The sequence below is a fragment of the Sparus aurata genome, chromosome 4, assembly GCF_900880675.1.
Source record: "Sparus aurata chromosome 4, fSpaAur1.1, whole genome shotgun sequence".
NCBI classification, from domain to species: Eukaryota; Metazoa; Chordata; class Actinopteri; order Spariformes; family Sparidae; genus Sparus; species Sparus aurata.
This window is the reverse complement of record NC_044190.1, coordinates 8,330,671-8,351,992: the sequence shown is the minus strand read 5'-3', so window position 1 is coordinate 8,351,992 and position 21,322 is coordinate 8,330,671. Positions and strand designations below refer to the sequence as shown.

The 21,322-nt window shown below is 40.9% G+C and overlaps 1 protein-coding gene across 2 annotated transcripts; it reads right to left on the bottom strand.

The window, feature by feature from the left end:
* Positions 1–428: 428 nt before the first annotated feature.
* On the bottom strand, positions 429–21,257 carry secisbp2l (SECIS binding protein 2-like). 2 transcript variants are annotated; one of them, XM_030414368.1, is made up of 18 exons: positions 20,965–21,257; positions 14,539–14,747; positions 12,780–13,107; positions 12,512–12,650; positions 11,696–11,919; positions 10,781–10,805; positions 10,514–10,629; positions 10,048–10,158; positions 9,821–9,931; positions 8,928–9,095; positions 8,590–8,731; positions 7,722–7,897; positions 7,467–7,599; positions 7,206–7,368; positions 6,257–6,477; positions 5,892–6,046; positions 5,461–5,680; positions 429–4,175 (listed from the first exon to the last, which is right to left on the bottom strand). In XM_030414368.1, exons 1-18 carry the CDS (start codon positions 20,983–20,985, stop codon positions 3,544–3,546), a joined length of 3,294 nt encoding a protein of 1,097 aa, XP_030270228.1. In that variant the 5' UTR covers positions 20,986–21,257; the 3' UTR covers positions 429–3,543. The 2 variants fall into 2 exon arrangements, with proteins under 2 accessions (XP_030270228.1, XP_030270229.1); XM_030414369.1 differs by having other exon boundaries at positions 10,514–10,626.
* Between the last annotated feature and the right edge of the window lie 65 nt (positions 21,258–21,322).

Here is a 21,322-nt window from a genome sequence, read left to right as displayed (position 1 = left end):
GCACCAATTCCTCACATTTCAGGAAGAGACATTTTTAAATGAAAATAGTTCCAGATTTATGCTCAGTTGATCTGCTTCGACTCCACTTTTGGGTTGCATGATACGGCTGAAGAAGAGTTATTTTGACAAATTTTTTATTTGATTCACGATTAATGAGAATGACAATTTTTTGCATCACAATTTTCATTTTCACTATAAAACCTATAAAAGTGTGACGATGTGACCAAACAAACATGTTTTCTCACATGTGGAGAACAGGATTTTAACGTGATGACATCTCTGCAGCACCACCGTACTTCACTGTCACACACTTTACCTTCAACAAAAAACTGCAGCTGTATGTAAGTTGGATAATAGTTCAGTGAATTGTGCAGTCTGCAGCGTGCACTCTGATGAAGCAGTGGATAAAAGAAGAGACATCAGTCAAATGATTTACATAAACATTTTAATGATGTTAATCATCAGTCCATATAGGTTAAGATAACAGGATTATGAGAAACAGCCTCTAACAATGTTGCTAGTGATGTACAGTCGGAAGGAGACGGTCTTAAATATCCATATAAAGACGAGGAACACGCTGAAAAAAGTACTTCATTGAACCGTTTTTTTTTTGTTTGTTTGTTTTGTTTAGATTTTTTTTGTTCACATTAGTTACAAGACCTTTACCAGTACGTATTTACATAGTGCAAAAAACACTCGCTGTCAATGGACATACTTCAAACACTTTTTGATGGAAGTCAGAGCAACAAAAAGCGTGCACACAGCGTACCTTCTATCAAACCAGAAATACTTTCGTGAGCATGATATCCAGTACACTGTCGTCTCCCATCACACGGCTTCACATTGCATACAGCCCGACATACTGCATTTACTGTACACACACCGCCAACATCACCGTCGACTGGCTGAGTTCTCGGCATGGTTCGCGCTCAAATACCGTTATCAAATTGGATTCCAACTGTTTAAATGTTAAAACTATCCAATGGCTTTAAGAACAGGATGATTGTATTCTTTTAATACAATGCAAAATGAAAATCTCTTTTGTACACTTGTATTTACAAGGGTTCATCATGAGCATGTGCGCGACTTTGTGACGACTCGTTTGACTTCCAGTGGTGACTCTGATCCAGTCAGGGACGATGCTGACAAAATTTGCCTACAAACTCTAGAAGAGCTCTGCAAGGATTCAATTCAGTTGAATGCGAACATCAAATTTTTTTGTAAACTTGGCTATTGGTAAATTTGATTAAAGGTCCCATATTGCAGAAAGTAAGATTTCCATGTCTTCTGATTATAAATCAGGTCTAGGTGATACAAAAATACTGTAAATAATAAAAGGTTGCTCGATGCACATAGAAATTCAGAAACTGTGCCTTCAAACGAGCAGTCAAGACCTCTGTAAAGTTGTGATGTCACAACTACACAGTCTGCACCTTCAGCCACACCCTGAGGCAGAAACAAGTTGGGTGCCGCTTGCTCAGGCCTGCGAGAGCTGACCAATCAGAGTAGAGTGGGCTTTCTGGGAGGTGGGTCCGAAAGAGATAGGTGCTAACACAGAGCATTCAGATAGTGGGTGAACAGAGAGAAAAATCAAGTGTTTTTTTTTTTTTTTTACATAAAAGCATGTAAACATTTTCTAGTAGACAACTTAAATAAAGTATGAACCTGAAAATGATCATAATATGGGACCTTTAATACCAGTAAACACTTGCATTTCCTATTCGTTGATGTGGTTTAAGTTTTTAATTAAACAGTCGATAATAAAAAAAAAACAGTTTTTCTCTTTTCTAAATAAAACACAAACTTTTTTTCTGGGTGGAAGGACTTGAACTTAAAGTTCCCCCTAAATTTAAATTTAGCCATTATCTACTCACCTTCATGCAAATGAAAAGTCAGTTTAGGTTGTGTAGTCCACAAAACATTTCAGGAGCTTCACAGCAAAACAGAGCTGAAGCACTGTTCTTAACAACTGAAGTAGCTGGAGACTTGTTCTTAAATAGCCAAAAATAACCAGTAATGGCTCCAGACTGCTCATTGGTTGAAACCCAAGTCTCCAAGACCGCAAACTGATTTGAAAATGCTACTACACCTTTGACTTGTGGTTTTGCTTGTGCATCCACTTCAGACAGAGTGCACTCTCAAGTTCAGCTTAACTTAGCTTTAAAAAGGTGTAAATGACTTCTTTTCAAATCAGTTTGGCATCTCAGGGTTTTTGGAGACTTTGATCACACTGGATAAGCTGAATGGAACCATTTTCAGTTCTTTTTTTACATTTTAAAACAAGTCCCCAGCTACTTCAGTTGCTTGGGTGAATGCTGCAATATTGGTTTGCTTTGGACTACAAAAGGTCACCTGACTTTCCATCAGCATGGAGGCGAGTGGACAATGACTGAAATTTCATTTTTGGGTGAATTTATCCTTTAAAAATGTTGATACACTTGATAAACAGGCTTTTAAAAATGGTGTTAGCTCATTAGCAAGTAAGAGACAGCTTGAGAGCACCCCATTAGACAACAAACACCACCAGAACAAAACAGGAGCACTTATTTTTGAAGCACAGACAGCATCTGGGAACTCAAGACAATTCCAGTTGGAGGAAAAACAACCCCAAACAGTTTCACACTGGGCAAGATCAGTATGACAATTCATTACATACTGTAGTAGAACCACATACACAAGGTTATATATACACAAAGCTTGTTTTGCTTCTTAGAAGTTAAGTCGTTTGAATCATCTGAACACAGAATGGGTCACTTATTATTTCAACATTACAAAACACTCTCTGAAGACTGACGGGCGGGAGTGGTTTTGGTACAAAGACAGAACCCCTGACACTGTAATATCCTGTTAGGAAAGCTAACCAAGCAGTAATTAAAAAAGCAATGTCCCTCCTTTACTCTCGGAGCAGACAGGTGAAAAGAAAACACATACACACATTATTTACAGAGATAAAGCTAATGAACACGGCAAAGTAAATGCAAACTATGTGCCTGCAAAACACACACACACGCGCACTCACACACGCACACAAATACTTGCAGAGCTGTAAACCTTCTGAGCTCTGTGTAAAGTTAATTAAGATGGGAGCCGAAACCTTCCTTGTCTGTGAGCTACAGACAGCAGTTCAACATGTCAGCGCTCATCACTTGCTCCCAAAAACGTCCCGACTCTCAAGGAGTTCAGTTTCGGAGGAGGGAAGTCTAAGTCAAAGACTTCCCTCTGAATTCAAGTGTAGCAGGTTATGGGCAGAAGAAGTAGTGAGGGCATCAGTTTAAATTACCAGGTGAGCGTTGGTTTCAATAACTAATCCCTCAAACTGTGTTAGTCGTCGTTTGGTCTGCAATGCTATCTGTCTGTATGTTGGTCAGTTTTTCTGTAATGTTTTAAAGGTGTATGTGTGTATGCATTGGTCAGTTGGTTGGATACCTGAGATTATGTCTGGTGTCAGGGGTTAGAGATGAAGGAGAAACACTGCTGGCTGCTGTGAAGATGGATGCGTGAGTGCGACAGAGGGAATGAGTGTATGTGAGAACAGAGGTGCTATCATCCAGCGACCTTCTTCGCCTCCACTTGCTCTTTGCCCTCAATCACCGTCTCTGTGATGTCCGCTGAACAGAGGTCCTCTTCGTCCTCGCTCGGGCCTCTCTCCTCTTCGTCATCTTCCTCTTCTTCCTCCTCCTCCTCCTCCTCCTCCGTACTCTCCTGGCTCTTTCCCAGCTGCAGGTTTTCCAGGGTCTTCGACACCCAGGATTCGATGCGGCTGCTGAGAGTGGGCACCTCCACAGAAATAGGTTCAGGTGTGTAGTCCTCCTCCTCCTCGTCCTCCTCCTCTGCCTCCTCCAACATCCCGGGGACCAGGGTGGAGGTCGTGGAGGTGATGGAGGAGTTTAGTGGGCCCCTGCAGCTCCCATCCAATGAGCCTGTCTCTGTGCTCTGCTGAGATGCCAGCTCCAGCCGGTCGTCGACTCGGACCTCGTCTCTCTCGCCGGTACCCTGTGTGAGAGGCCCTGTCCTGGGTGGGGGAGCAGTGGAGGCAGGAGGTGCAGTGGCGGGGGTGGTGGCTGCTGGAGCCTCAACGTCTTTCTGGGCGGCTGTGGGAGGTGTAGGACGACTCGGCTCAGGCTCTGCAGGCTCCAGGGCATCTGAAGTCTCCACCATACTCCTCCAGTTGGTCTCTGAAGGAATGAATCGACTCGTTATGCTCACTTTTCTTTTTCACATCTCAGCAACATTACAGACAGTGATGTAAAGTAACTGAGGACATATATATCCAAGAACTGAATTTCACTTAAACATACAGTTTAGTTGAATATTTTCATTTTCTGCTACTCAACACCTCCACTCCATGGCATTTCTAAGGGAATTATCTTTTTTCACCTTCTACATCTATCTCACAGTTAGTTTCAAGTTAGTTTAAGATTTTTTGTGACAAAATCATAAAAGTAATCTTATAAAGATTAAGATGAAATCTTTGCGACTTGTGACCTCTCGTAAGTGACTAGTGGACCCTCGTCACATCAAATATCTATGAATTGTCAGCAGTTCTACAAAAAGGAGATTCCCCATCAGATGGTTTGATTTTAACTGTTGTTTGAGGCACAAAATGGTCCAATCATCTGGTACAAAAAAAGGCAATATATAAGGAAGTTGTAAAATTAAGGACTTTTTAGAAACAAAAATGTATTTTTCCTACTTTTCTACTGCTTTAAGGGCCGTATCCCAATCTATCCCCCTAAAGTCTAAGCCCTGAACACTCACACACTACAATTGACATCACCTGATAAGTTAGAGACGCTGCAAGGGTCCAAAATGGACAGCACTATATGATGTTCAAATTTACCTTGTGGACTTAGGCCTTTTATAAAAAAATGTATGTTAAATATAAAAACAGCAGTACACTTACACACAAATAGAAACATATTCAGTGAGCGGTTTGTGAGAGACAAGTTCCATAAAGTTTCAAAAACCTAAATTAAATAACTCAAATAACTTTTTGGTGTTTTTTAAACTGAATGACTCAAGTGGAAAATGAGTACAAGGAGAAAAGGAGAAATGTTTAGAAAATCTCTTTCCCTATAATCTTGATTATAAGCCTTTTTAAAACATTTTCGGCCTTCCTCTGAAAACCCTTCGTTTAGTGTCACAGGTATGATGTCTGGGTAATTTTCTCAGGTAAAGTCTGCAGAAGTGCAGACTTACAGAAATTGGCCACAAAGGGCTCAACATTTCTGCAAGGGAGCCCTTACGCACTTGACGATTTCACAGTTGGACAGCTCTAAACCCATGCGGGTGTACCGGAAATGCACCTTAAACTCTGTTAAATGATACATCTGGTAGTATGTTCATTGGGATTGGGCCAATCATTTCACAACCCTTCAGGTTTATCTACTGACACGTTGGTTCAGGTCCAGCTTCAAGGTCGGGAATCACTGGATTGAATTAAAACATGTGGGATCTTACCATACTCCTTCTCATTGACCTCTGAGATGGGCTCAGAGAAGATGGAGCAGAAGGAGATAGCAGAAGCAGCAGAGTGGTTGCGGGAATGGCCCATGTGGTGCGGGACTTTCTTGTCGTTTTTCAGAGCCTCCTCTGCCTGCTCCTGCTCCAGAGCTGACACCATGTCCTTATAGGCCTTCCTCGCCTCTTCTGTCAGAGACACCAGTCGGTTGAAGAGACCCTAGAAGAGGAAGAGGGATTTCACCATGATTATCCTGTGTGTCCAAGGTGTTTCCTACATGTCACTGCTGACCTATTGTCCACATTTCATTTGTTCAATCATTCACCTGACATTAAGATAAGTATAGAGGAGTGACAGATACTGAAGTGTTAACAGAAGTTTATTACAATTAAACAAACAAAGAGGTTTTAAGTGGATGGTAGTGCTTTACCTCTGCTCCAGAATAGTTGAAAATGCCGACCACGCTAACAGGCACTAGTTTGTTGACGCAGCGTCCAAGAGCCTTTCTGCCCAAAGCAAACACAAATGGGATCTCCTGCTCCCGAGCCATGGCGATCACATTGTATAAAGCTTCATCCAAACCACCTGCAACACAGTTAATTATTAGTGACTCAAATGTACCAGAAATGTAAATGAAGTAAGTAACAGAACAAAAAATACCAGCTAATGACTCGAACACGAGTAAAAATATTACATTTATTTATTAGAAGAATTTTACATGTGTTTGCCACTAGGATGGTCAGACTTCAGATGATCTGATTAAATACAGACTATATAGTCTATAACATTCTTCACCTTTGGCCTGGATCTTCTCACAGTTGGGAGAGATGATGACACACTTGATCTTGTGCAGCTTCATGTGCTTGGTGACCTCTCTGAGACCCATGACCAGGCGGCGCTTGGATTTGGCCTTGGTGGGATCCTTCTGGTAGACCCGCTCCTGGAACCGAACCAGTTCCTGCAGGAGCAGCGTCACGCTCTCGTCGATCTCTTTACTCAGCACTTGGTTACAGTACCTGGAAAAAGCATGAGAGGGAAGAGGAAACATAGTGCAGGTTAGGAAAGTGTTTTCATCTTGAGCGTAGTCTCCTATAGTCAGACCCATCACCTCAAAATCTGGTTGCATCCATTATCATCAGTCAGTCAACAATGATGGCTGGTATTATTGTTGACTGCCAATAATAATGCAGTGAAATGTTATTTACAGGATTCAGAACTTAAACAATTAGTTTATTATTTAAGTAGCCAGTTGGTTACGCTCATGTTATAATACTTTGTTGGTTCATGACTCCCAGCTCTCTGTTTTGATGAAATATCTGTCAGACGGTCGACGTAGCGTGGCCTGAGGAACAAGTGTCCTGAGGTCAAAGCTGAGAGGAGGAGCATCGCTACAGAGGCCTTTTGGATGCTTTGAAATGCAAAATCTGTTAGAAAAGGGCGGGCTGGGACAATAGGCCTACAGCGGAGGACACAGACGTACAAAGCTGCGTTTGTGACCACTGGCATACATTTTTGCTGAGAGGGGACAATGTGTTAGGCATCTGTGCCATACTCTACAATTCTTTATTGTACAGTCCCGCCCTTAAAAACACCCATTAACTTTCAGAGCTTCTCGCAGCCAAGGCTCTGTGATGTCTGAGTGGGAGAGGCATTCACATTTTTCCAACTAGTTTTTGTGTTACCATGTTGTGCATTTTTGAGACATTCCACTGCCGATTCTTACAAACATCCACCCCGTACTTACTCCCTGAAACGTCGGCTGTGGATCTTGGTGATGGCGTTCGAAGCCATTGGACTCCCAATGCCTGAGCTGGCAGGAGAGCCCTGGGATACTGGGGTGATGCTATACGGAGAGTTCTGACTGGCCGGAGAGAGGGAAGCATCACTGGGCACGCTCAGACCATTGTCTGTGGACAGAAAAAACAATAAGAAAAATATATCATGGACAAAATAATTATAGGTACAACTGAAATGTGATCTCTTTTCAATAAAAAATTCCTGTCACCTTCTTGGGAGGCAGGCTCTCGTGGAAGATCATCTGTAAAATGTAGACTTTCCTCTCCATGCTCCTCCTGGCCTGAAGACTCTTGTTCTACACTCGTCTTCCCTTTCTTCCCCTCGCGTTCCTTCAAGATAATCTAGCGAAAGACAGAACAAAAAGAATCTCAAAAACAAGGGCTGCAGGTTCAAATGTAGGCGAAATACAAAAATTATTCCTCCCATATTTCCTAAATCATTATTTTCAGCTTAAATCATGAACCTTCTTAAGAGCTGTTGGCCGTTTCACTTTAGGGATTTCTCTCTCCTTCCCTCTCTTGATACGCGGTGCAGTGGAATCCAGGGAATTATGTGGGGAAGAGTACGGCTGCTGATGACCCTTCAACATAGACGGCACGTTGGTGGAGCCTGAACCGTGGAATGGAGTAGTTGTTCCAACTGCAGAGACGGACAACAAAGTTAGTTTACAAGCACAGTGTGAGTATGTGTACATGTATGCAAGATTCAGGCTGCTGTCAGTCACACGTCAGCCACACAAACAGGTCGTATCAAGTCTAAAAGAAGTTAGAAATGTGTTAGTTTGCCTGTGCTCAATCACTTAACATGCTTTTATGGGATTGTTGGGCATTTATCAACATACAAAAACACAGCAAAACTACACAGTGAGACATGGGGAAATTATAGAAATGAGACAACTATTCAATACGCTATAAACATTTCAATTAATAGCCAACGATTTTGAGGATTGATAAATCAGAATTTTTTTTTAAGACAAATGTGCATATCTTCTTGTTTCTTTATTCCTCTATGACAATAAACTGAATATATTTAGGTTGTGGACAAAGACATTTGCAGACGTCATCTTGGGCTTTGGGGAGTGTTGATCAAAATTTGTCATTATTTTCTGGCATTTTAGAAACCAAACAATGAACTGATTCATGAAGACAGAAGTTGACTGATTAACCAACAATGAAAGTAATTGCTGGATGCAGTCCTATGAAATTTCAAACAACAAAACTACATATGAGAAGAAGAGCACTGTGCAAGAAGGAGATCATCACCTCCACTGAATAAGTTATTTGTTTAATTTTTTATACTTCTTGTTTATGTCTCAAAGAGTTAACAGGTACCTGTAAAAGACAGTGGCTTGGTATTGGTTAGCTGTCTGGCCTTCATAGCTTGCTGATGTTTCTCCAAAGCCGCCAACATGTCTCCCAGGTCCAGTTCCACAGAGGTTTTACTCTTCTTCCCAGCTGCTTTAGTGAATGCCTCCTGTCGGGCAGAGAAAAAAAAAAAAGCAAAACAATGTCACAGAAATGAACCAGTCAAATAACTGAAGAACAGAATAGTAGTATGGGGTGGCGACCAGAGTAGATGAAACAACGCACAGAAACAACAAGTCATAACATTTAAACTATTCAATGGCAATCCAGCCTACATGACCAGAAGACACAGTACAGATGTATACCTGTAATTTCTTCTGTTCCATGCTGATCTCAGAGTACTCCTGTGCAGTGGCCAAGGCAGCAGCCAGAGCCTTCTTCCTCTGGCTCTTGGCCCTCTTGGGAACAGAGGTGGTGATGGGGATGGGTGTCTGCACAATGTTGATAGGAGAGTTTTCTGGAAGGTTATCCAGCTGTGATGCATGCCGAGACAAAACAAAGTATTTAGTCGGGGTGTAAAGATCAACCGATTCAAGGATGGATCCATAGCCAAAAAAAAAATTGTTCTAGTTCTAGTTATAGTACATCTCTGCCACCAGCTAATCCAAGAGGCAGTCGACACACGAAAAGTACTACAGCTAATGCTACTTCTAAAGCTTTTTTTCTGTTTAATGCAAATCTGTTACTGAAGCCATCAACTTTTTGATTTGTTTAATTTGGTATTTTTAATGTGCCCATGAAGAAGATTAAAAATATAAAATTCAGAGGGATGACACTGAACTTGGAAGTGAGAAAATTAGTACCAAGTCAGCAGCATTTTAGTGAAAAGTTCAGGGATTTGGTAAAAAGTTAGCCAGCGGATCACTGCTCATGATTACTGCTGTTAAAGTAGCAAACAATTCTGATTTACTCAGATATTTTTGATTCAGTTTTTGACATAGAAATTTAGGGGAAAAAATTGAGAAGTATATTAGTCATACCATCTAAAAGTAAAAGATACAATACTGATTCAAATCTTACAGACTCTGCACTGAACTGCAGTAAATTATAATTTCAATTTTTGGATAAGATGAGTCCAAATTCCTCTCTGTGAGACAGAGATACACTACCCTAGTTATTTCCAAGTCCTGTAAATAGTCAGAACATGACATAGACAGCCTTTACAGACACTGATCCCTAGGGAAACACCTTCTCTTACCAGGTTTTTGGGCAGTTTCGGCTGCGTGTGTGTCTGGGCTGCAGCAGATTCTGGTTTGGTGTTGCGCTGAACAGCCCCTCCTGTAGCCAGATCTGGGAACTCATCTTCATCCTGACAAACATGTAAAAAACATTTTTAGCAGGATAATTTCACTCTAACTCACCTGTGAGTGTAAAGATATCAGTGAGAATGCATTACAATGAAATTCACAAGAAACCCTCTCTCACCTCAAAGTAGAGAGGCTCTGGGGTGAGCTCAGTGCCAGTGACCCCCGCTGGCTGCAGTCTTTGCTCTGGCTGGTTGGGCGGCACACGTCCTGGATAGCCACTGTGGAAATCCTGAAAATCAGAGATGCACAAACAACACATGAGAGTTACCACAGGGTACCAGTAGTATTTAATAACTTTATCAACACCTTTTGCGAAGTACGTCAGAACCATAGCAGGGAAGGAGGCTAGACCTTGTAGATAGCACAGCTGGCTCTGCAGCAATATTTTAGGTAACATATTAGGTTGACTGGTGGATATTTCCTTGTTTGTCGACTATATGTTATTAACACTTCAGATATGAATTATTTTACGTATTGGTGCAACTTAAAGAACAGGACAATTTTGCCAAAATGAATCACATTTCATCTATTCTCATTCCATATAAGCTTGCTGGTCTGACGTACATCAGTGGGATTTAATGTACCTGTGAGAAGTTTCTCTGTTCAGGATTCTTCCGCTGGTCTGCTCTGTGAAACTGGCCGTTCCTGTCCCCCCAGGCCTTCGGGGCAGCCTGAGAGGCTACATTCACCCAGGTACCTGCTAGAGGACAAAAACATTAACATTGATTCTCAGGTTAGACAAAATCATCACAGATTTGTAATATATAATATATAGAGGATGGATCAGGAATTTAGCTATGAAATAACGGTGGGCAGATGTGAAGGGAAAGAAAGACATGAATCAAGCTTACCTGTCATTACACCAGCCTCCACTCCCTGTACAGGACAGACAAAGGAGAGAAAAGGCTGAGATGTCTAGTGTTTGTTAAACATGCTAGTAACACTGTGAGGTAGCTTATATAAGGTCTACATTACACCCCCCCCCCCCACTGTTATCTGCTCTGCTGTTACACAAGTGGAGTCTTGCATGTTTTGATATACCAGGAAGAACAACTAAGAAATATGACCAGTGTGAACTCTACCACTGTTCATACCATGGTCATAATCTTAATTAGCACATTTAAAAAGCATAGCTAATTAATAAAAACTAGCACTGAACACTCTGAATGATTTGTGGCCAAAAGGACAGAAGTACACTTCTGTAAATCAAAAGTTTTTTAATTTAAATAAATGTCAAATATTGTTCATCCAGTGTTCAGCAACAGTAGGACAATTTGCGAAGATAGCTTAATACTTGCACCTGCACAGTTAATAATTCATCATTTAAAAAAAGCATTCTTATAAAGCATTTCTTGATTTCTTTTCTTCAGCTTGTAGACCTGAGATGGCAGCTTTTGCTGAAGAAAACTCATAACTGTTCAATGAGATTGAAAAGCCTTCAAGTTACAGCCAGCTCCACCAATCAAAAGTGAATACCAAACAGTTTCTGACTTTAATGTATAATAGCCTACCTCAATCAAGTTTTTTGGGCTTTTATTGATAGAACAGCTTAAGACATGACAGGAAGCAGGTTGAGAGAGAGGGAGAGTGACATGCAGCAAAGGGCCTCAGGCTGGGACCTGAACCCAAGTCCGCAGCAGAATTACTTGAGCAATTTCACCTTGTTACTTTTCTGACTTGCTACCTTCACAGCTGTCTTTATTTTATGCTTTACATGTTCATGACTACAGTTTGGGCCCAGTGCTGAAGTTAAGTAGCCGACTTACTGTTGGTGCCGCTGTATTCTCTGCTGTTCGCTGCGCTGCGCCTGCACCCTGGTTGTGTTTGGGGCTACAGTAGCCGCTGTCACTGTCTATATCTGCCTCACTGGCGCCCTGCTCGTTGTAGATTTCACCTGGATGTGACGCTCGTCTTCTCTTTGTTCGGTTCTTCCACAGCAGGGGACTCGCCCGCTCAGCAGCACCCCGACTTGACACCTCGCCAGGAAAATCTGAGGGACAAGAAGAAGAAACTTACACCTGATGTGAACTTCTTACATAGTGTCATAAAGACGTATAAAACTTACCATCATCATACACAAGTGAAAAATCAAAGTAAATATCACTAGAACTTCTGTTAGTTAATCAATGGAGACCTGGACCAGCTTTTCTTTCATCTATGATGTTTTTCATGTTGCTTCAACAACAACTGGGTAGCATAACCATTTACACATCCTTGTTAACTATTTTAAGAACGCAGATATCATTAATGACATTGTGAGCTGACACATATTAACCTCCCCAACTGGAAACTCTGCATTCCAGTTTCTTTCAGAGGTTAAAGACTGACATCATCAACATCAACCTGTACAACCAGACAACACTCTTACTAGCATTGTTTCCCGCTTCCTCACTGACAGGAAAGATTCATGTTCACAGGCAACAGAGCTCATCGTAACAAAGTCTGGAATGTTTTAGGCTTCAGCTTCCTTTCGGCCATAAGACTGACGAAGGTCAGAGACGTTGGCTGGAAATTCAGACTAGTTTTCTCACTGCTACAGAGAACAGGTTCTGGCTCTTAAAAAAAAAGAAAAGTATTCTTACCGGTCTGCTGGGCTGCATCCACCAGCATGACTGTCTTGGTCCTTCCATCAGGCCCCAAAGTGCAAACCTCCTTCTGCACAGCTACACTCCTGGTTGGAGGCCGGCGACCTCTGGGAGGTTGGCAGATACCCAACTGCTGCTGTAGGAGAAAGGAAGAGGCAGCGGCATGCTTACTTTAAATTGAGGATGAGGAGGGAAACTTTAGTTATGCAAATAATATATGACGTTAATGTGACAGCATCATAATCAGGCTGATGACTTTCTGTACCTTTGGGAGAACATTAGGTCGGATCATGCCTCTCCCCCTCTGACTGGCCATCCCATAAGCCGGCCCCAGAGGCAGCGGTCTTTCACTGACATCTGCTGAGACGGGGTTAACCACTCCAGCTTGCACAGGACCTGCATATGTGCCAGGGAAGGGCTGGTAGAAGCCCATCACAGGTGGGCACGGAGCAGGCATGATCTGGTAGTAAGCATAGTCATTGGAGACAGGAGGCTGGGGGGAAGACAGGATGGGGTAGGCCAGGTACGAACCACCAGGGCTGGGGTTAGGCTGCTGCCAGCGCAGCTCCCCTCCATTATACATCGGATGTTGCCTGTGAAGCAGCAGAGAAGTAACATGAATTATTACTTATATTTTAGAATCTGTGATGTCTTTTAAAATCACTTCTAAAAACTTATCTTTAAAAAAGTCATCTATTGATGCTCTTACCCCAACATGTACAATTTGTGTTGTTGTTAATGCTGTTATATTTTTTTAATCTAAGTTAATTATCTGATTTATTCGCAGGTTGTTGAATACCGACACTTTGGGTTAGAATTCAGGCTGATTACCAACCCAGTGTTTCAGCATTTGACAACCCAGGAATGAGATTCTACAGTCAACTATCTTTCTTCAGAATTGCCTTCCACACCTTTCACCATTAATAATTAGCAGATGAATCGATAATGACAATAATGGTATGTTGCAGCCCTACTGCAGTTATAGATCCATGACTGTGTCATCCTGAAGTAATGGCCTGCACTTTATTATTATTCTATTATTTTCATTTTGGATAAAGATGGCTGTTTTTGGCAATCAATCATTTAGTCTTCAAAACATCCCAAATTGTGGGAAAATGCACTGTCATAAGTGTTAAAGAAAAGCAGCAAATCATCACCGTTAAGATGTTGGAACCAAATGTTTCTTATTTTATGCATGACATATGATTAATTAATCATCAAAAGTTTCCAATTAATTATCTTTTTAATCACCCAATCAGACAATGACCACATTGTGGAACATTTTTTAGACTTTTTTTTTCCTAAACATACAGCCATGTTGGTGAAAACTATTAAATGCGTTCCACAAATTATACTAACCCCCTTTCACAGGTGAGGGGTGATTGCCAGGTTAACATCTCTAAAGCCACAGTGATGTGCACGGTGGTTTGTTAGGGGGGTGTGTGTACATGGTATGTGGTACAGTTGATAAGGATCCAGATGACATTTTCACAGCCAGTCTACTATAGCGAGCATTTCCTTGCATTCAAATACGGGGGAAGGAAACAAAGGAACGGATGTGTGCAGGATACAGCAGATCACTGTGGACAATGACAGAGCCACTGGAAACATAGATTGTGGTTCCATGTAAACTCTGCAACTCTGGGGAGGTTTCCATTCATAATCAAGCAGTTTTAAACTTCGGAGCATCTAATGGCTCGAACTCTGTACGGTGTTTAAAGGATCTGATTGTGATCTACTTGTCAAGCACAAAATTTGGGACACAGTGTTCTTAACTTCGTGTTGTAGTAAACGGGGCAGTAAATGAGTTACTCTGAATATGAAAAGGGTCCAGAAGAGAGCAGATTATTCCAAGCGGTGCAAAACAGGGACACCAGACTTTACACAATGCCACAGGAAATTACAATATTTCTACCAAAGTTAAAAGCATTGGCAATGACTATGACTATCGTGAACCACAGTTGTCTGCCTTCAGAGTTCCAATCATAGACAAATCTCTCCCTGCTGTGACAGAGTAACAGTACCTGTTGGGTTGGTTCTCTTGGACGAAAGGGTAGCAGGTGATGAGGTAGCTGGGTATGGGAGTGGTTTCGACCCCTCCGTTGCTTCCTCCTATACCTCCGCCCCCTCCTCCTCCGCCTGCCTCTCCGGAAAGACTCATGCTGACGAGAGATCCTTCGAGACCTTTCTTCTGTGGGATGAACGGTTCCACTTCTGCTGAAAGCTTCACATCCTGCACAAAGACAAAAGAGCAGCCATTACTGTCACACCGTGAGAAACAACCACCAATTAATGACTACATGAGTGACAAAAAGGTCTACACCTAAGAGCAGAGTAGGGCTGTAATGACTAATCGATTAGTTGTACACTGCCAAATTATTATGCCATTCAAATCGGTTGCTTTGAGTCATTTTTTTTTTCAAGGAAGAAAAAAAAGCTGTATATTCTCTGATTCCATCTTCTTAAATGTGAATATTTTCAGACTTTCGAGCATGCCATCTTGAGCTGTTTACCATTTTCTGACCTTTCACAGACATAAAAAAAATGTTATTAGTTGAGAAAATAATCAACAGATTGATCAACAATGACAATAACCATTAGGTGCAGCCCTAGAGCAGAGACACATTTCTATAATTGCTGAAATAAAGTTGCACTTGTCAGACATTGCATTCGTCTTATCAAGCCAACTGATCAGCTTTCCTGTAACTACGTGATACAACAGATTATAATGTTTCCATTACTGTTCTTGACATCCCACACCTACAAAATGAGATAGTTGTAGGTAAAGGAACATTCCATTTTACATGGAAACCATATCAATTATGAATGAACCATCTAGGTTCATTCATCATTTTTTTTGTGTTTGATAGGTTTGTATATTTTGTAAATGTCTCTGTAGGATAGAGCTGCAATAATTAATTGATTAGTTGCCAGCTATTAAACAAAACAAACAACTATTTGGTAATTTATCAACTGGATTGAGCAATTAAATAAAGGCAAACGTCTCTGATCCAGTTTTTTTTAGAATAATTAACCAACTTCCCATCATCAGCTCTCTAAAAAACCTGAAAAATTAAAATGTGTATGCGAAGAGCCTTGCCCAGGTATTTTAACTTAATAACTTGAGAACTATCTGATACAGAACTGAACATGCCTACCATAGTAGTCTACCAGCAGAACAACAGCCTTTCATTCTAGTGATCATCACAGCTGAGCCCTGCATTTCCTCATTGTTCCAGCTGGTTTACAGTCTTGTATGACTACAGCCATCGATAAAAGATATCAGGCCTTAACACAAGGACATAAAACCATTTTATGTTCAAGATTCTAGAGATGACATAACACTCAACTGCCAGAGGATCCAAGCAAAGTACACAGCATGCCACAGCAGAACTATAATTACTGCCTCTCGGTTTTATGCCTCCATTGCCAGTGAGGTTGCAGTTTACACCCATGTCCGTATATATGTAGTCAAAACTGAAGGAATTTAATAAGGGTATTGAGTGTAGATGTTGATGAAATGAAGTTTAGCACTACACTGGCATGCATTATTCCATGAATTATTACCCGTAAGGAACAAGATGTCTTCATTTAGAGACTGTTACAGAGGGAGTAGGAGGAGCTTTATCACATGGTGCAACGACGATCCCGTGATGCCCAACTAGAGATGCAGATTGTAAGTCATTTATTTAATTGATAGTCAGCTGCCTTTACAAACCAGTTTTTTGTGTTTTATTGCAGATATATTTGAAAAACAAGCATCTGTAATCTACTATTGTAGATAATCGTTGATGTACTTGTGCCCATCTGTTATTGTTGATTAAGACAATTTTAAACAGAAATTAATCAATTAAGTTCAATGAGAGAAACAAAAAACAGTCATATTCCTTGTATGTTTTTACATTTTTGACCAATAAAGTCGATCCTGATAGAACACAATTTTCAAATATTCCCTAAAGTAATTAAATTATAAAAGATTTTAATAGCTAATGTGACTTTTTTTTTTTTTTTTTTTTTTTAAATAATCTTTCCTTTGTTTTTCCCCCTGTAATTACCAGCCTGAAAATAACCTTATCACAGGCTTTCCACATGAGGTCAGTGTAGAATCTGCTGCTGCACAGACATGTTTTTTATACCCTGTGCGATAGGGTTTATGGGTTTAAGACTGAATACATTTAAGAATTGCATACAGTTATCAATAACCAACTTAAAACATAGTTGAACAGCCTCACTCCCTTTCTCTCTGTCTTGGGCCTGCATGGGAGTCTACCTTCAAATAATCTTTGAACATTCCCAGAGATTATCAAATAGCATTTTTGCTACGAAATCCCGTAGTATGCTTAACAGAAGTCTTTGTGACCAAGCAGTATAAGGTTACTCCTCCTGTCTCTTTGTACATGTGCTTATCTATTACATCAGATGCTGTAGTCGCTAGTTATGTTCAGAAACCTGCCATATAACATCAGTGTACTGCGTCCATGTTTTCACGAGCAGATGCACTGGGGAGTATTTAGATTAGAAGTCGGGGAATTCCGACTCGGATATATCTTTTTCCAGATTGCAGCATTACGTCTCACTTCATTATATTATTCTACATTTGTGTGAATCTTTTTCAGAATTAGCGTAGTAAAGGTAAACAGGTTTTGTGAAGTCACATTGACCTCTGACCACCAAAATCTAATCAGTTCATACTTGAGTTGAAGTCGATGTTTCTTCCCAATTTGAAGGATTTCCTGAAAGATGTTTCTGAGATATTGCATTCATGACAAAGCAAGCAGGATAAGTGCTCCAGCTACTCTCAGTCAGTTTCTTATGAAACTAAAGAAATCTACAGCTGGATAAACAGAGCTGAGAACATAAACAATGACCCACTTCTTGATATCATCTACAGTGAGGTAAGTCTCTCTGGCTGACAGCCATCATCAGTCTACATCGCTTTTTAAGAGGTACTTAATTACAAAATGTCTATCATCTTCCAAGCTATGGATGAAACCACACTCAAGACAATAAAATAAAATGGATTATAGTAGACACATATTAAAAGCTGTTGACTAAGGACTAAATGCCATGTTGTTTGAGAGAACTAAGTTGTAACCAACAGACTCGGCCTTGTGAGACATATAAAGATTATTAATTGTGAATTATTAGAATGACTTGTAGGTTATTTTCCCGAAATAAAGACTTAACTATACAGTTGTTGTTGTTTAACACTTTTAAACTGACAAAAAAGTTAAAAACAAGGAAACTGAAGTAAGATGGAAAAGGTTGAACTATTAACCCTAAGCAACACTGTTGCATTACATGTCACTGTCAGCTGTTTCCTCTGTACAGCACTTCTGTCAAAAAACTAAAAGAACAATAATGCAATAAATTGAGGACTTCTTCTTGTCAGTTCGGTTATATGGGTCTCCAGATTTATAACCCAGACAGTCAGTCTGTAGGAAACACTACAGTAGGCCACTGATTACAGGTCTGGGGTCTTTAAAGGCGGGTTTGGAGAAGGAAACATTTAGTACTTGCAAGCTCAATCCGCCACTTCAGACAACATTTTTGTAGACACAGTTCCCAATGGCCAGGATATGCTTACTGATGATACCAACTAACCGGCTGGTCTATGGGTCTCCTTGATAAAGAAGAGTAATAATCATACTCTGTGAACTTTTCTTTTGTTTCCCCTTTATTTTGTTTATTTATATTTTTATTTTTACTTTATATATTTATTTGTTGTCGTTTTGTTTTTGTTTTTATGTGTCGTTTTCTGTCCCGTTTGGCTTGTGTTACTGTTGCCGTTATTGATTCAGTAAGTCATTGTCATCTTCCTTGTCTGTATACTTTATAAAAACCTTAATAAAAATACATTGAATAAAAAAACGTAAGAGTAATAATCAAATATGAAAACATACCATTGTTAGATGTATAGTGCGTATTCAAACTGATGACACAATGCTTTCACACACTGAACTGCACACTTGTAAACACAGTAAATCTCATGTTAAAGTTAAAATACATTAATATATTTGGGCTGCAAACAACAATTATTTACACTGTCTAATCATTTGTAACTATTTTCTTGATTAATCGATTTTGGGCTGTAAGATGTCAGGAAGGAAATGTTGATCAGTGTTTCACGGAGTCCAAGTATTTTAGATTTACTATCATAGAGGAGTAAAGAAACCAGAAAAAAACAATGGAATGAAAGAGAATTTTCTTAAAAAGTAACGCATACAGATTAATCACTCATCAAAATAGTTGGCAATTAATTTAACAGTTGACAACTAATCCATTTTTGTTGCCGCTCTACATAACATGTTCGCTTTCGTCACGATTAATGCATTTAACTTTCATTTACATGCTTGAAATCCTCTTGAAAATGAACAACTCACACATGCTGACAAATTGACAGTGATTTCCCTCAACGCGTTATTGCTATTATGTCATAAAACTTTAAAAAGTTAAGCAATTAAAATGAACAATTTGTAGCGAAACCCAAATTGATTTCTTCCTAACTGGCAAAACAACATAACCACCCCTCCTGTCCCGTCATTGTCTTTTCCCCTTGCTGTCTGGAAAGCATCTTTCACACCTCTGCGTGGCCCTACTTTGACATCACAGTGGCATTGGATTGACCCAAGGTGGCCGGTCTGCCCAAGAGATCCCATTTAAAATAATCTGCTATTTTGCAAAGGAAGAGGAGAGGTGACAGGGTTCAGAGTACAAAGACGCCCCCTCACTTCTCTGCAACAGTGGTCGGGATGCATGAATAGAGCATCAGTGCAGCCAGTGGATGTCACACAGACAGCTATTGTCTCCCACTGCTACTGTCTATGGGTGGTTCGCTCACTTTTTTTTTAGGTAATCTATCCCATCCAATCCAAACAAGATTTAGTGTGAATAGAGCCTGTTAAGCATGAACCAATTCATTGAAAAATAAATTACATTTGAAAAGAAAGATATTTAAAAACCCTTGGGGTGTAATAGCAGCCTCAAAGTCCAGACTGATACAACTACAACTACACTACTTGGTCTGAACCTGTACAGTATAGCTTATAGGGTATTGTTATAGGATTAAGTTCGAGAGGATAAAGTAGGGACAGTACTACAAGATAAGCTAATTATACAGCAAGTCGTAACGTGGCGGCTTCATGTGCAGTCCTGGTGAATTTTGAACCGCAGCAGAGAAATCTATATATTTAAAAAAAAGGCTGTGAAGGACAAACAGAGCTGGTCAGAGGCTCCATCTCCTCATTCAACCATGTGTGTCTCTGTGTATGTGTGTTAGTGACAGGGTGGGTGAGAATAGCTGTGATTGTGAAAAAGGCAATGAGGTCAGACCCAGATGTGCATTCGCTGGGGATGACAGATCTCAGAGTGATTAGACTGGGGGTGACTGATCTCACAAGCCTCTGTTTGTGTCAGCATTTAGTGATACTCTCACACCACCAGTTGCTCAAACACAATCAGATGGTATCTGACCTGAAAGGAAAGGTCGGGGTGGACTGTGCAGAAGGTAAAGCATATTTAGTCAAGCTTGTAGGACATGAGGGGGCAGAACTGAGGGGAATCACAACACTTCACGTCACATTTTCTGATTCAGGTCCACCTATCCCATGTTGTCAGCCAGAAAACACATCTGTGCGATGTGCAGACTGACAGGCTGATCTGAGGCACTGGCAAAACGCACTGAGACACCAAACCCAACTGCAACCAAACTCAACTTTCTGCATTGCAAACATCGTCAGAGGAATGTCATACATGCTGAAAAACCAGACATTCCTCTGTTGACGATCCACGAAACCTCTCCGCCTCTCCTGACAACAACACTCATGCACACATTCCTATTCCTCCTCCTCCTCCTCTACCTGACTGAAACCTATTTACCTCTACAGACTGTGATCAAACAATACGTGTTCAAAAATACTAGCTAGCTGTGTCTGCATCTGACAAGCGCCGTCAGCTGACAGCTGAGACATTTAGCTTTAGCTAGCTGGCCAAGCTAAAACTTAACGTAGGCTGTCTTTAACGGCTTTAACGTCAAGCATTATTGTCATGGAAATTAATATAAGCAATGTCGTAAAATGAGCGAAAACATATGCACCGCAATGAAAGACATTACATGCTTTATCCGTTATCTTTTGTTATGAAGTGCGGTTGCCGTTAGCTGGTTTAACGTTAGCTTGCTAGCCAAATCTGCACTGCTGCTTCACATGACCAAACACCAGACCCCACCGTGCTGTTTGGAGGGCTGACGGCCCGAACAGCTCAGTTAAGTCACCACTAAGAATCTTTGCCATTTCTAATAACGTTGACTGAACAGCGGCTTCTTGAATAACGTTAACCTGAGTCCGATTTTGGGCCTCAGAAGAAAACACTGACGATGTTCCCCCCTCTTCCCTGGGCTAAGGCTTTAGCAGAACCCCAACAAAAGCAGATAATGTTAAAATTAACTGTACCTTATTGTCACTAGCGTCCATGTCAGTCACCAACGCCGCGACAGACCGTCATTGACCACAATGCGGACGTCAGGATGCGGGCCTTTTTAATTTCTTCATTGTAAACAATAATCACCGAAGGCTTACAGATACTCACACCCAATTTCTCCTAACCGCTAACTAAACCCCACCGCTAACTGTTGCTAGATGCTGCTGCGTCAGCTAGCTGCGCACCAGACGGACTAGCCTGTAGCTTCGCCTCCCTGCGACTGAGCCAACTGCTGTCAGTGTGGAAATGGGAGTCACCTGGAACGGAAACCGTCGAGGACCATAAAGCTTTGACGGACTGGAAAATACAGTACGTCATGCACTCATGGAA

What these genes read in the sequence shown, in the direction of transcription:
- secisbp2l (XM_030414368.1), bottom strand. Translation starts at nt 20,985, where the DNA reads ATGGACGCTAGTGACAATAAG. An exon ending in GGAGGCTGGTGTAATGACAG is followed by an intron (nt 10,630 to 10,780) that starts GTAAGCTTGATT and finishes TTTGTCCTCTAG; the next exon opens with CAGGTACCTGGGTGAATGTA. An exon ending in CAAGCCACTGTCTTTTACAG is followed by an intron (nt 7,898 to 8,589) that starts GTACCTGTTAAC and finishes CCGTCTCTGCAG; the next exon opens with TTGGAACAACTACTCCATTC.